Raw genomic sequence first — 16,044 nt, 5'->3', positions numbered from 1 at the left:
CAAAGAACAGTTAGTATAACTTATATACTGTAAAAAATTAAAGTAGAGGGGCATCTAGGCTAAGCGAATGCACGGAGGCAGTAAAACACAAGAGGGTTTAAAAAGTGAGCTGGAGTATACGACATGTGAAAGAAAGATACTAAAAAAGGGTGAAACTTTTTCTTAACCTCAAATCATGGAGAACCCTGAGTAGGTGGCTAAGAACTATTACCTTTGTTTAGTAAGCAATGGGAAACAGTCAAGAATTTTGAGAAGGGCAATCAAAAACTCTGAGCAAAAAGGTGTGTGCCACTATGCCTGGCTAATTTTTGTCAGGTTCTTCTTTCAAAACCACAAATAAGTAACTGCACTGGCAAGGCTGGCCAGAGGCTAATGACACTACACAGATGCAGGAATAACTGTGAGGGTAACAGCGGGGCAGGGAAGGTGGGAAATATGAAAAATGCTACCAAGATTGAAAAAAGGACCAGACCTGGCAACTGATGAGTTGCAAAGTACAAGACAGAATTCAAGATGATTCCCTTTTCTGAGACAGGGTCTTGCTCTGGCACTCAGGTTGGAGTGTAGTGGCACGATCATGGTCTACTGCAGCTTCCACCACTTCCCAGGCTCAAGTGATCCTTCTGCCTCAGCCTTCCAAGTAGCTGGGACCACAGGCGTGGACTACCACGTTCAGCTCATTTTTGAATTTTTTCAAAATTCATAGAGACAAGGTCTCACTATGTTACTCAGGGTTGTCTTGAACTCCTGGGCTCAAGGGATCCTACCACCTGGGTCTCCCAGAGTTCTGGGACTATAGGTGTCAGCCACTGTGCCAGCCAAGATGACCCTTTTTTGAACATGGATGACTGGGAGGATAGTAGTGTTACTAACAGAATAGGGACACAAGGAACAGAAATAGAGAAACCGTCATTCTGGGTATATGAAGCTGTTGCTCTGGCTTGGTAATACTTTATGGCAATTTCTTTGCTTTCCTTTCAAGCAGTTTTGCTTTTATTCAGAAAAACAGAAAAGAATAAGATATGGCTTTTTTCCCAGAAAGTTTTAACCTAAAAATAGGGAACAAAGACAGGAAAGACAAGAGATTACTTAAAAACAATCGACATGGTCTCCAATCGAATATGGACTGCTCATCCGGCAACTACAGTTTCCACACTATGCCAATATAACACATTTGCGTCTGATCTTTTAAGAAATAAACTACTCCTACATGTTATTTTGTTCTATCGATAGTTATAGGAAAGCCTGTATTTTTAAGTCAATCTAGCGTGGTAGTTGAAAAGGTGTACTCTGGGGCCAGAACGCCTGACTGAGTTCAGATCCCACCTCAGCTTCTTGCTCCTTGTGTGTCTGTGGGCACACCGCTCACCCTTTCCTCATATGGAAAATAGGAATAGTAACAGTACCTACATGCACTTCAGAGTGCTGTTTTGAAGATTAAATACATGGCATTTGGTGTTATATGTGTGTTTAATGTTATCTAAACATGTTAGAATCTTATATTGGTAAGATAAATTAACAGCTTTCTTCATTCTATTTACAAACATCAGAGAGCTTAGAAATAAGGAACTGAATATACATGAATTTTATTTGGAAGTGCTTTTATTTATTTAGAGACAGGGTCTCGCTTTGTTGCCCAGGCTGGAGTGCAGTGACACAATCTCGGCTCACTGCACCCTCCACCTCCTGGGTTCAACCAATTCTCATGCCTCAGCCTTCTGAGCAGCCAGGACTACAGACGCGTGCCACTATGCCTGGCTAATTTTTTTTTTTGTACTTTTAGTAGAGACAGGGTTTCACCATGTTGGCCAGGCTGGTTTTGAACTCCTGGCCTCAAGTGATCTGCCCGCATCGGCCTCCCAAAGTGTTGGGATTATAGCCTGGAGCCAGTGCACCTGGCGAGAAGTGCTTTTAAATAGCAAAGAAGGAACAACAGTCTTACGTTTAATTATTATGAACTTAAAGCAAGTGATAGTTACATTAAAAGCTTATCCAGTACAAATACGTAACAACCTGATAGGCCAGGTGCGGTGGCTCATGCCTGTAATCCCAGCACTTCGAGAGGCTGAGGCGGGTGGATCATTACGTCAGGAGTTCGAGACCAACCTGGAAAACATAGTGAAACCCTGTCTCTACTAAAAATACAAAAATTAGCCAGGCATGGTGGCATGCGCCTGTAGTCCCAGCTACTTGGGAGGCCGAGGTGGAAGAATCGCTTGAACCCGGGAGGCAGATGGTGCAGTAAGCCGAGATCACGCCACTGCACTCTAGCCCGGGCGACAGAGCGAGACTGTCTCCAAAAAAGAAAGAAAGAAAAAAAAAAAAGACTTCATCCCTTGGGCAATCAGCCCTCCCAGTCATGTATCAAAGAAGGAAAAATGTAGAGAAGTCTGAAAATCTGCCCCTACCACAGCAAGTATCCTCTAAACTGCTCTCTAATAAATTTTCCTAAGATAGTCTATTCCTGTAATTGAAAAAAAAGGCTACGCAAATACCCTAAATTTAAAGTACATGTTAGGCAGCATTTACATGCATTTGCAGCATCTTTGTAACTGCTCACTGCGTGCCCTAATCTAAAACAGCATGAAATTAAACATTATGTTATGGCACCCTCTTCTGGTAACATCACTGAACTACTCTAATAAAATTACGTTTAGCATAGCAATTTCCCCTTAGGATTTAAACATATTACTGCAATAAAAACACTGCTCAGTGGTTACAACAATAAAATGTGTGAGGAAAGAGAGAAGACGTCGAGAAGGATGTTATCTACCCTACAAGACATACGTGGCACTTGTCAGAGGTTTTAAGAATCTCGGAAATCAAGCCTCAGCCACTTAATCAACATTTTACTAAGCATCTGATACAGACAGGTAGGATGCTGGAAGCCAGGATACAGAGCTGACGAAGGTGGACCTTGCCCTGAAGTTGCTTGCAGTTAACAGCTACAACCCCAGAGACTTGTCTGGAGTGCATGGAATCATAGATGAAGGGATGAAAAATCAGACTAGGAGGCATGAGAAGGCTTTCTCTAGGTTTTGATAACTAAGCAGTTTTGAAAAAGGCCAAGCTAACTGGATGGACAGCGGGAAGGGAGCTTTTAGGCAAGTAGCAGCAATACGAACAGAGCTGAGACAATCACACGTTTGCAGGGGAAAGTGGCTCGGTATAAAGTATCTGGGTCAGTAGCAGAAAAAGCAAAGGCCATATCACAAAAGGCTATATCTGCTAAGTTAAGGAGTTTATTTATTTTTCTTTGGAGAACAGGGTCTTGTTATGTGGCCCAGGCAAATCTCTAACTCCTGGGCTCAAGCAATCTTCAGTTTCTACCTCCCTAAATGTTGAGATTACAGGTGTGAGCCACCATGCCCAACAAGTTAAGGAGTTTTAAACTTTTTCCTAAAAGCTATAGGGAGCCAATAAATGATTTTAAGCAACTAAGTGTCAAGATCTGATCTACATATTAGAGATATTTTCTATTTAGAGACATTTTAAGTTACTAGCACTTGTGAAGTCACTGAATAAATATCTAGTATGCATGAGACGTTATCTCCTAAATCCATAATTTAATAAAGTGACTGAAAACAAAACTAAACAAAGCTATAAAATACGACTGAAAGCACAAAGAAAAAGTTGCAGTAGCTATGTGAAACCATTCTTAGTTACCTTTTAAACTCATCATGGTAGAACTCGGACTTGCAAGTTACCATCTCGCTACCCTGGGCGTCCTCACGACTTCGGACTCCCCCAAACACATACAGCTCCATAGCAACTCCACAGGCCACCGCTCCAAACCTGAAAGGCCACACACAGCGTATCAGGCACAAGCTGTACAACGCGAGATCTCACTCCCGCGTTCCTCTTAGGCTGGTTTAACTCTGCAGCATTACTACGTGGGCCTTCCTTTCTCAGGAAATGCCAAGTCAAAGAAAAGGTTACTCTGAAAGAAAAGAACAAAAGCCAGGCAGGGTAAGGGGCTCCAGACCCAGTGAACAGCAAGGGAATCTACAAAGTCCACCCCACAGCCACGTACCTCCTCTCTTTTAGTGGACATATGGCAGTCCACTGCTGGGTCCTGGGATCATAACACTCTACAGACTCAAAAAGCTTTCCGTAGGAGCCTCCACCCATGGCGTAGATTTTCTTTTTCATAGCTGCATAGCAGCCGATCTGAAAGCAGAGAACAATGGTGGGGGAGAGGCAACATTTCTCATTCAGGTCAGGTGAAGATATTAACCTGTCCGGGCCATACTTAAAGAGATTTAGGAAGGGGTTTGATTTGTAACCGTAAAACGATGGTGCTTTTCAGTATTACAACACCGGACTTTAAAATGAGAAGAGCAAAGTAAGACACATATTGTTAATCTTCAAAAAAGGAGCTCTTACTCCAACTGATACTATTTCACTAAGTGAAAGAAGTTCAAAAGCCTCATTTTTATTTATTTATTTATTAGAGACAGGGTCTCATTCAGTTGCCTTGGCTGGAGTGCAGTGGTGCCATCATAGTTCACTGCAGCTTCAAACTCCTGGGCTCAACAGATCCTTCCGCCTCAGCCTCCTGAGTAGCTGGGACTACAGGTGCACACCACTGTGCCTGGCTAACTTTATTTAAAACTTTTTTGTAGAGATGGGGGATCGCTTCAGCCTAAGAGTTCAAGACCAGCCGGGGCAACATAGTGAAACCCTATCTCTACTTAAAAAAACAAAAATTAGCTGGGTGTGGTGGTGCACACCTGTAGTCCCAGCTATTCAGTAGGCTGAGGTGGGAGGATTGCTTGAGGCAGAAAGAGGCTGCAGTGAGCCAAGATGGCGCCACTGCACTCTAATCTGGGCAACAGAGTAAGACCCTCTCTCAAGAAAAAAAGGAAAGAGAGAGAGAGAGTAAGAGAGGGAAAGACAGAAAGAAAATAGGTTGGGAAGATGTGGCTGCTGCACCATTTGTGCACTCAAATGTGGAGCTTGACACACAGCGGTGCTGCACAGGGCCCACAAGCAGGATAAACTCTCACACACGCTCACTTTCCTATCTTGGTGTGTGGCTGATGACAGTGAAGGCAAACTACCGATAAAGACAGAGTTCTATAAAGTTAATTCTTTTAACACCATCAGTTATATTAAAGGTTTATTCAGGATATGAAGACACATTAAGTTTAAAATCCAATGTGTACACAAACTAGTTATCACAAAATGCAGTCCTCACCTTTCTGACCATGGTCAAATCAGGTTGCTTTGTCCAGGTTTTAGAATAAATATCATAACACTCCATGGAAATCAGCTCCTTTTCACCATCCTCTCCTCCCAAAATGTACAGCATCCCATCTATCTCCACAATTCCGAAGTTATGTCTTGCCTGAAATTACATTAGCGATCCCTGAACACACAAGGCCAATGATCATATTGAAAGCTGATATTCATATACTTAATAAAAATTAGAGAAACATAAAGATGGCAACAATAGACACTGGGGACTCCTAGAGCAAGGAGACAGGGAGGGGAGCAAGGGCTGAAAAACTAACTATTGGGTACGACGCTCAGTACCTGGGAGACTGGATTAATCTTACTGCAAACCTCAGCATTATGCAATATACACACATAACAAACCTGCACATGTACCCCCGAGTCTAAAATAAAAGTTGAAACTATTTTTAAAAATTAGAGAAATCTTTTTTCCCAGTGTTCCAGCATGGAAGTACCATGTTCAAAACCATTTCTCCGGTAATGCTTCTTAAACATTTCTGGCTTCCCTAACAGCCCACTCTTCCAGCACAACAGCCAGAGAGGCCAAAGCCATTTCTCAAAACAAACTTATGAAATACATGGTGAGTTCATCAGAAAATCCTCACTTTTTAACCCATAATAGCTCACAACAAGAAAATGAACTGTTACCTCTGGTTCAATACAATTATTTTTGCATAGCAACGGGTAGTGTTTTCAAGTTGACGTGGGAAAGGCTAGTATAAACTATGGCAGAAAGGGCTGTGGAGGACAGGGTCAGGCCAAGGCTATTTGGGATCACAGAAGCCCTAGGTGTTTCATGTCTGTCTGTCAATGAATATTTATGTAGTGAACCCTATGTGCCAAGCACGATTCTAGTGCTGAAAATGAAATACTGACCAGAACACACGTAATTCTCTGCCATCAAAGAGCTTATGTGAAAAACTTTAAATGCCTGGTCCGTGAGATGGTGAGACGTCGTATGAAGACGGGGACAGGAAAGCTAAGAGGCAGGAGGGAGGCCCGCTGAGAAGGTGCTGCGAGGAGGGGGCAGGCCATGCTGGCATCTGCACAGGGCAGGATAAATGTGAAGGCTGGGGTGAGGGCATTCCTGGAAGATTTCAGAAACTCATGGAGGCCAGGATGAGTGAGGGCCAGGAAGTGGAGGAGAGCCGGGCACTAGAAGGAGAAGTTGGAGCGAATGAGGCAGGGGGCTTGACAAGGCTGCCGTTTCTTCCCTGAACTCAGACACAAAACAAACAGAAGCGCTAAGGGAAAAGAGAAACACATCAAACCAACCAACCAACCAGTGTTTTACCTCGTTCATAGGTGGCAATGCTGTCCATGTATTTGCATCTGGATCATACTTTTCTCCCGAGCTAAGAGTCTGCTTATTTTCATCTTGGCCCCCGAATACAAACAAAAATCCTTCTGCAAAGATCAAAGGAAACACAAATATGAAATGCGAGTCTTCAACACCCATAAACGCCAAAGCATATATAGAAACAGCATCTGAAGAAACTCTCTGATGACAACAATGTTCTCTTTGGATTCAGGACTTTTATCACATCCCATTGGATCCTTGGTGATGGAGCCAAACCATCACTTTGACCATTTTGCTTTACTCATTACTGTCTTTGAGGGGATTTCCACCACCCCACAATGAAAAAGGAAGCCTGGCGTCACCCGCTCAGTCACCAGGCAACTCTGGGCCATCTCAGTTCATCTCTTCTATTCCCTCTCAGCCTCTGGGATTCTCATACAACTTTTGCACCGCAGCGCACATCTGTTCATTCTAGACCCCAGGAATACCCAGATCTGAGGCATCTGTGAGCACTTTCTATTCAAAACAGGATCTAAGAGCAACTGAACTTCCGATTTCATGTAATGGCGTATTAGGTTATTCTTCTGCAAAAAACAATTTGCTGGATAAAACATTTAAAAAATAATCTTAGCCGGGTGGTGGTGGCTCAGCACTTTTGGAAGCCAAGGTACAAGGACTGCTTGAGCCCAGGAGGTTCATAGGAGGCAACACAGCAAGACTTCATCTCTACAAAAAATAATGAAATTAGCCGGGCATTGTGGTATTTGCCTATAGTCTCAAATACTCAGGAGGCTGAAATGGGAGGATCGCTTGAGCCCAGGAGTGTGAAGCTGAAGTGGGCTGTGATCATGCCACTGCACTCCAGCCTGGGCAACAAAGTGAGATCTTGTTTCAAAAATAACAACAATAATAATCTTCTTAGAAGAGGAGAAGCCAACAAGATAACAAGGCAAAACTGAAGGGAAAATTAGGACCTACAGAGGTTGTCAAGCATGAAAACCATTTTACACTGAGGGCATTTCTAATCTAGGAAAATTTAAACCTTTTGTCCTGGGGATGAAAAAGACAGAAGTTTAAGCTCTAGGTCCACAGAAAATGTGGCTTCTGGCAGGAGATCCTCTCCAAAGTTGTACACTGTCAGGATGAAGGCCAACCAGAATTCGTACTCAGATTTAAATCTCCTTGCTATCTGGGAAATCATAAGCCTTGAACTTAATTTACAGTTAATACCAAATTAGTAGTGTTTTCAGGCAACTGGCAGAAACAAATACAAAACTTCTGCAGAAGGACCTTAATCTAAGCCTTAGATTCTAACATCCCAGGACATCTAAGGCAGAAAGTTATTGCTACAAATAATTTTTTTTGATTTTTTTTGTTTTTTTAAGACAGTCTCGCTCTGTCGCCCAAGCTGGAGGGCAGTGGTGCAATCACAGATCACTGCAACTTCTGCCTCCTGGGTTCAAGCGATTCTCCTGCATCACCCTCCTGAATATCTGGGATTACAGGCACATGCCACCACATACCCAGCTACTTTTTGTACTTTTAGTAGAGATGGGGTTTCACCATGTTGGCCAGTTGATTTCAAACTCCTGACCTCAAATGATCCACCCGCCTCAGCCTCCAAAAGTGCTGGGATTATAGGTGTGAGCCACTGTGCCCGGCTGCTACAAATAATGTTTAATAAACGAGCAGCATGCAGCCGCAGATATCCGACATACCAAAAATTAGACTCTAAGAAAAGACCAGCAGAAGCAGATCATAGGAAGTAGTCTTGCAAAGATTTCAAATATTATAGTACCCAGAAAGATGATTTTTTTCAAGTTGGGTGATGAAGAATAAAGTCTAAAATTTATTTAAAAAAGAAAGATAATTTAAACAAATGCTTATCATGTTTCAAAAATAAAAATTAACTGGAAGATAACTCCAGGTAACAGGGAACTATAGAAATAACAGAGGATTTGAAGGTAATGGTGGATTAAGTTATTCTCCTGTAAAAAAGACAAGAATTTGTAGAAATTAAAAAAAATCAATGGATAAATTTAATAGCAGATTAATCAGAGTTAAGGAGAAAAGAAGATAAATCAAAAGATAATAATCAAGAAAACAGCACAGTGAGACAAAAAGATGGAAAATAATAAGAAAATTTTAAATACACACCAGAGAAGAGATTTTTTAGACTCGCCACTGACTTCACAACAATGGAAGGCAGAAGTCAGTAGAATGACTTCAATGTGCTGAAAAATGATAAATACCAAAGCTGAAATGCTATACTCAGCAAAAATATCCTTTACGAATGAAGACAAAATAATGACATTTGCAGGCAATCAAATCTGAGAGTTGTCCACCAAAAGACCCATATTAAAGGACAAAGGATGAACTTCAGAGAGAAGGGAGATGATCCGAGGTGGAAAGTCTGAGGAGTTAAGAAGGAAGAACAAAGAAAGTGGCAAATCTAAATGAACACTATCTACCTACCTACCTGCCTACCTGTCTATCAATCATCTATCTACCTATCTGTCTGTCCATCCATCCGTCCATCTATCCATCCATCCATCCATCCATCCAACATATATCAAAAAAAGACATATTGTGTATATAGTAGCTACCCCTTATCTGAAGTTTTGGTTTCTGTGGTTTTATCACCCATGGTCAACTGCAGTCCGAAAATAGGTGAGTTCAGTAAAGTAAGATATTTTGAGAGAGACCACATTCACATAACTTTTATTACAGTATATTGTTATCATCATTTTATTATTAGTTATTGTTGTTAATCTTTTACTGTGCCGAACTTAAACTTTATCATGGGTATGTATGTATAGTAAAAACACACAGTATGTACAGGGTTCAGCACTATCTGTGGTCTCAGACATCCACTCGGGGGTCTTGGAATGCATCCCTCATGGATAAGGGGGATCTACTGTACATATTTATTAGTGATAATGCATTTTAATATTGTAAGAGTGTGGAAAATGGAAAATGAAGAAAAACTCTCCTGAAGAGAACACAGGTACTGACTAACTTTGGACTCTGCTAACTTAATACAGGCTGCAATTTCTAAGGTAATCTTCCTAAAGGACTATTAACAAGAATATAAGTCCCAAACTGGTAGAGAAGAAAAATTGAATGACAAAAAAACAGTCAAAATCAATTTTTAAAAAGGCAAAAAAAAAAAAAAAGCAAAAAAAAACAATGCAGGCTGGACAAATGGAAGGACCTCTTCATTCACTCACTTCCGTTTCCATCAATTCCACTGTACACAGTTGCTCCTTCCATTGCTGGGTTTCTGAAACACCAATCCCTCTAGCAAACTTTCAAATATTAGTGATATAGGAGCCTTTGTGACAGATGTGTATGTGTGAAAATTAGGAATATGTGTATATATTTTGGGGGGAAATGTAAGGGAGCTAATTCTGAGAAGATGCAACAGAGAAACTAGACCTATATCCTGCAGGCTATACTACTCTGTCCAGCTCTTCATTACTGACAATAACTAATAATTTTGGGACTCATAAAATGACTCCACTTCTATACTATGGTAGAGCCTTGGCCATTTGTATGATACACTGTGGTACAGTATAGCTTTAAAAATATTATAGCCTGGGCAACATAGCAAGATCCCATCTCTAAAAAGAAAAATAAAATAAAAAATAAAATTTTAAAGATAATGTTGCTGGGCAAGTAAACACAATTAAATAAGGACTGCAGGAGGGCTGCTGACCACAATTAGAATGACGTGAGATGACACTTATCAGGTGGACAAGGGGGCAGGACCACGGCAAAAAGAAAGGCAGCCAGAAAAGGCAATGCCTCAATGGCTCTTTTTTCTATCAGCTCCCTAAGGGGGGGGAGCTTTGGATAAAGTAGAGCAGTTTTCAAACTTGTAAAGGTCAAGTAAAGCATTTTCCATACTAAATAACTTTAAGCCACTGCCTATATAAGTAGCATTTCCTAAAGTCTCATAACTTCTCTTTTTTTTTCTCTTTTTTTTTTGAGACAGGGTCTCACTCTGTCACCCAGGCTGGAATGCAGTGGTGTGATCACGGCTCACAGCAGTCTCGATCTCCCGGGCTCGAGAGATTCTCCCACCTCAACCTCCCAAGTAGCTGGGACCACAAGTGCATGCCACTATGCCTGGCTAATTTTTTTGATTTTTAGTAAAGACAGTTTCTCTCCTACATTGTCCAGGCTGGTCTTGAACTCCTGGACTCCTCTCACTTTAGCCTCCTAAACTGCTAGGATTACAGGTGTGAGCCACCACACCCGGCCTTATATAACATATTTTATATAATTACATATTGTAATTCTAAGCTGCATGAATTTCAAAGATGGGACTACCATGGTGCAAAGAAACGCTGTGTTCCAGGTGTGGCCCTACAGCTACTTAGTGGTAAGCATCACTGAAGTTTGCTCTCCTGACATTAAGTCATCAAGTAACTGCTTCTCCAGTAGTTCTTAAAAGCAGCTATGTGTTGAAGATACGGGCATAATAAGGACTGACTGAAAATATGGTTTTCCTAACCACGGTCTCAGAAGCTAGAACTACACTAAAAATATCATGTAGATATAATAAAATTGTATCTTTAAAAGGCTCTGAGTCATTCTGTAAAACCTTGAGATTACACATTACTTGATCTGGTGTTTAAGGAAAATTTGCCACAGAACGGTACCTGCTGAGAGAACTCCATGGTTAATTCTCGGCATGCTTAAAGGGGCCAGTTCGATCCAAAGCTGCCTGTTAGGGTCATAGAGAGGGCACATGCATCGCATCGCTGCTGTGGGTTTCCGTGAACTAAGGAAGTAAATAAGTGATCAGTAGTTAATGTGCTTCATACAGTTCTTTTTATAAGTAACCATCACTAGTTTTAGTTTACTAAAGAATATTTAAAACATTTTTAAAAAACCCTTGTGGAAGTCAGTGTGGCGATTCCTCAGGGATCTAGAACTAGGAATGCCATTTGACCCAGCCATCCCATTACTGGGTATATACCCAAAGGACTATAAATCATGCTGCTATAAAGACACATGCACACGTATGTTTATTGCGGCACTATTCACAATAGCAAAGACTTGGAACCAACCCAAATGTCCAACAATGATAGACTGGATTAAGAAAATGTGGCACATATACACTATGGAATACTATGCAGCCATAAAAAAGGGTGAGTTCATGTCCTTTGTAGGAACATGGATGAAATTGGAAATCATCATTCTCAGTAAACTATCGCAAGAACAAAAAACCAAACCCCGCATATTCTCACTCATAGGTGGGAACTGAACAATGAGAACACATGGACACAGGAAGGGGAACATCACATTCTGGGGACTGTTGTGGGGTGGAGGGAGAGGGGAGTGATAGCTTTAGGAAATTTATCTAATGCTAAATGATGAGTTAATGGGTGCAGCACACCAGCATGGCACATGTATACATATGTAACTAACCTGCACATTGTGCACATGTATCCTAAAACTTAAAGTATAAAAAAAAAATCAAATGTAATTATGCTTTAGATACTGAAAAGCATTATGAATTCTTGTTTACATGGAACTACCACTTCCCATACACCACTTTTCAAACAACTCCCACCTCATACTTACACTCTCTCTTCTCCACCAACAGTCACGATGCACTCGGAGTAGCCCCGGGGTTTGAAGTTGGCCAGCATCGCCTCCCCTTGCTGCGGCTGGCTGAGCGGTATATTGCTACACTCTTTGACAATTTCTCGTACTAATGGTTCATTCAGCATCTGTTCCCGTAAATAACTGGAGTCCAACCCTGAAACCCACAGAGCTGACATAACATCCTTCATGTGGACCTGCAGAAGAGGGAAGAAAGATGGGGTGAAAACAATGGAAAATGCAACACATGATTTTAAGAATCTACATTTTCCACCTCATGGAAAACAAACTGTTAACACGCAGGTTACTACCAGGCAAGTGAGACACACTGGTGCTGCTTGAATATCTTCTCCTGGCCCTGTCTACTTCCCAGAGTCTTGATAAGTAAAAGTTTAATTTTTAAAAATCATCAGTTTATTTGAGGTATCACTGTAAAAGTTTCAAGCAGCTTCCTTTACACCTTAAAGGATTCCCATTTCAATAGGAAAAGACAGGAAAAGAACCAGGTATAATTTGCTTTATTTCACACATTTGGATGTGCCATGAGTTAAACCATGTTTATACAAATATTATATACAGTAATAGCTCAATACAATATGGTAAACTTAGACATCAACATTAATAATACAAGAAAAATATACAAAAGCCAAAGTTTAAAAAAAACCCTGAGTACTATATAATCATTTCTGCAGTAATTACTGTTCAAAAATATCTAACACGACTAATATGAATTATATACTTTTACTGCTCAATCACTAAATTTTAACCAACTGACAAAAGTATTTTATAAATGTAAAATAAAACTGTGAGTTTTAAAAATCAACTGTCTTTACAGCATGAAGTTTAAACTGACCAAAGGACAAAGAACTGCCTCGTTTTCCCAGCAACCAGCCAACCTTAAGCATCTCCCTTGCTTTAAGGCAAGAAGAGGGCAGGACGGAAGCTGGCGAGGAGCAGCATGTCCCACTGTGGTCTTGGTGAGTGGGAGCACATAGGACATTTTTCTCATTTTTCTATCTCCTTTACCAATTTCCCCAACTAACATGGAAAGCAGAACACTACCTGTCCTTACCTGTCCCAATTAAAAACAGTACTACAAATATGGTTTCTAAACATGCATACTTCCAGGCTTACAGAATTCAAAAAATTATAAGATAATCATCAAAATTTAACAGTCCAGTTTTAACTTACAAGAACAATTAACAGTAAAATTATACATTTTGAGATCCACTCTCTAACACCTAATATATTTCTTATTTTGAAAACAGTAATTGGAGCTAGTGTCTTATTTACAATAATCAGACTTAAAAATAAAGTCCTGGCTGGGCATGGTGGTTCACACTTGTAATCCCAGCACTTTGGGAAGCTAGAGTGGGAGGATTGCTTGAGCACAGGAGTTTGAGACCAGCCTGGGCAACACAGCGAGACCCTGTCTCTACAAAAATCAAACAATTAGCTAGGCATGGTGGCAAACGCCTGTGGGCCTAGCTACTCGGAGGCTGAGGTGGGAAGATCACTTCAGCCAGGAAGGTTGGGACTGCAGTGAGCTATGATCGTGCCACTCTGGCTACTGCCCTTCAGCCTGGGAGACAGACTGAGACTCTCTGCCCCCTCAAAACCCTCAAGTCCTGTGATTTTGCTCCTTCCTCCAAGGTATTCACAATTTGGATCTAGAGGCTGATATTCTTTAAGACCTTCACTCCCAGAACCTTCCCTCTTGAAACTGCACTGCCACACAAACTCCAGAGTCTGCCTGCTTTCTCCTGCGTGGTGTCAATCACACCTGAAGCTCCTCAGGCCCATGCCCCTCCACCCCTGCCATCGATCCACGTGCCACCCCCCTGCCTGCTGCAGGCACCTGAGGCCTGGCAGAGGTTAGCCTAGTGATATAGTAGTCAGGATGCTGAGAGCAAGGGTGGGGATACTGCGTTTCTATAATCTCCAGCTTAAGCTTGAAATGCATTTTCCCGTTAAAAACAACATACAAAGGGTATTATGCTCCTTACAAGGGTTAATATTTTCACTGATATATTGTGTGGCATGGGCTTTTGCAGACTGGTCTGAAAAACCAACTGCTTTCATGATATAGGGGAACATGTTTTACAGGTATCTTTTAGGTTGCTGCATCGTAAGTCTTTCATGTTGAAGAAGAAAAATAAAACAACTAAAATTTGAATTAAAAAGAAATAAAAAGGCAAATTTGACCATGTTATAAATGACAGGTACCTTTCTTATTTCTGTATCATGTGCTATCCATCGAATTACTGCTTCAAAGACATATCTTTCATTGCCAACGTTTAACTTCTCAAGAGAAATCACTTCTTTAAGCTTTTGAGGACTCAGCTCTAAGAATTCTTCCGTGCTGCTGACGTCTCGGAAATGAGTCTCCAGGTATTCTGTGGCAAGGTAATGAACGTGATGGAGGCAGTAATGTAGTGCAAAGTCACGGATACCAATACAGTTCTCAGCAGCAATGCAGCCTTCCAAAAACTCACAGCACAGGGTTTTAAGGTCCGTCAGTAGCAGCAGGTCAGCTGCCTGAACAACATCTTGGATTGTATCTTCATTTAGCCTGATCTAAAAAAGTAGCATAATTATCTTATATTTGAATCTGTACATTTAAAACCCAAACCACTAACCTATTAATTCGGGCCACATGAAATTTCCATTTATTTTAGATCAAAGATAATCGAATATTGGCCATTTCATATGGTTTAACGCAGCATTTTTTTTTTTTTCCAAGAGTTGGAAGGCACCAACATAAGCAAATGTGTGCTTGGTTAACTTTTCCCAGCTCTGCCCTTGCTGTACCAATGTCAACCACCAAAAACCCTTCTAGGGTGAACTGTCCATGTTGCTCACTTCTGTAATTCAGAGAAAAACCTTAATGACTCAAATGCTTGGGAAATGGAAAGTTCTGCATTCTATGGTAAAGTCAACATGATTAAGTACCAGCATCAGAACTGATGAAAATTTTGCCTCCCCACCTATGAAGTTCACCCTTCCGCTAAATGGCATGACAATCTGAATGCTAACCCCTTGAAGGGAGAGGGGCTTCTAGTGTTTCAGAAGCCTCATTCCGCATCCCAAAACACGGTACGCAGTGCAATTTGGTACACAGACAGATACACTTAGGTCTCAAAACTACTTTTTGGAATAAATCCCTAATACAAGGGTGTTTTTTTTTTCTCATTATGAACATCTACTTTTCCTTAATTTTCTTCAATTTTCTGACTAATGCTTCTTTCTCCACTGACTTCACAGTGCTCCAAAGCATCAGGAAAGAAACAGTTCTCTAAAATATTGCCACAGTCCTAAGTGGACGACCCCAAAGCATGGGCACTTCACCCACATTCGCAAATGCAAGGGAGACTTCATGAAGAGTATAGCAAGAAACATTTTTACATTTTACACTTTTTGTACCACAGATTTTTTAAAAAGTATAATTGCCAATCGTCTTAGAAACTGAGCAACAAAAATGTGGAAAGTAGTATGGTGAGTAAGCCACAAGTAGGGGAAAATGTTCCATTTATATGACATTACATTTAGCCACAAGACAGCAGGCAGCTGTAGACTCTTCAAATATAGGCACGTGAAAAAAACACTCAAATGCATTTCAATAAAACAAAACTGCCAATTCAGGAGTTTGTTATAACTTACATTCCAACTATCGTTTTAAATTTAAATTGGGAACAAATCACAGAAGTCAATCTGTAAATAATGTTTCAACTTTCAAATCCAAGCCTGAACATGAATAGGCTCTTACTGGCTTATAACTCATTATACTAATAACTGCTGCTAGATTGACTTTACAAGTTGGAGGAGAGGTTGGTCTTAGCCCTGGTTATGTGATGCCACAGAGCATCTCTGGGCTGTCCCCAGATTAACTT

At 40.9% G+C, this 16,044-nt stretch overlaps 1 protein-coding gene across 3 annotated transcripts in view; it reads right to left on the bottom strand.

Moving 5' to 3' along the window:
- Window positions 1-16,044, bottom strand: part of GAN (gigaxonin) — a 75,693-nt gene that overhangs the window by 21,815 nt on the left and 37,834 nt on the right. For all 3 annotated transcript variants that reach the window (XM_031002548.3, XM_055366751.2, XM_055366750.2), the window contains 7 exons: window positions 14,381-14,731; window positions 12,134-12,351; window positions 11,206-11,327; window positions 6,533-6,645; window positions 5,201-5,350; window positions 4,034-4,170; window positions 3,667-3,795 (listed from right to left, as the gene is read on the bottom strand). In XM_031002548.3, the coding sequence (XP_030858408.1) occupies window positions 3,667-3,795; window positions 4,034-4,170; window positions 5,201-5,350; window positions 6,533-6,645; window positions 11,206-11,327; window positions 12,134-12,351; window positions 14,381-14,731 (1,220 nt within the window). The remainder of the gene's footprint in view (window positions 1-3,666; window positions 3,796-4,033; window positions 4,171-5,200; window positions 5,351-6,532; window positions 6,646-11,205; window positions 11,328-12,133; window positions 12,352-14,380; window positions 14,732-16,044) is intronic.

Source organism: Gorilla gorilla, chromosome 18, assembly GCF_029281585.2.
Source record: "Gorilla gorilla gorilla isolate KB3781 chromosome 18, NHGRI_mGorGor1-v2.1_pri, whole genome shotgun sequence".
Lineage (NCBI taxonomy): Eukaryota > Metazoa > Chordata > Mammalia > Primates > Hominidae > Gorilla > Gorilla gorilla.
Note: the sequence above shows the minus strand (reverse complement) of the source record. Positions and strands in the feature narration are given on the sequence as shown.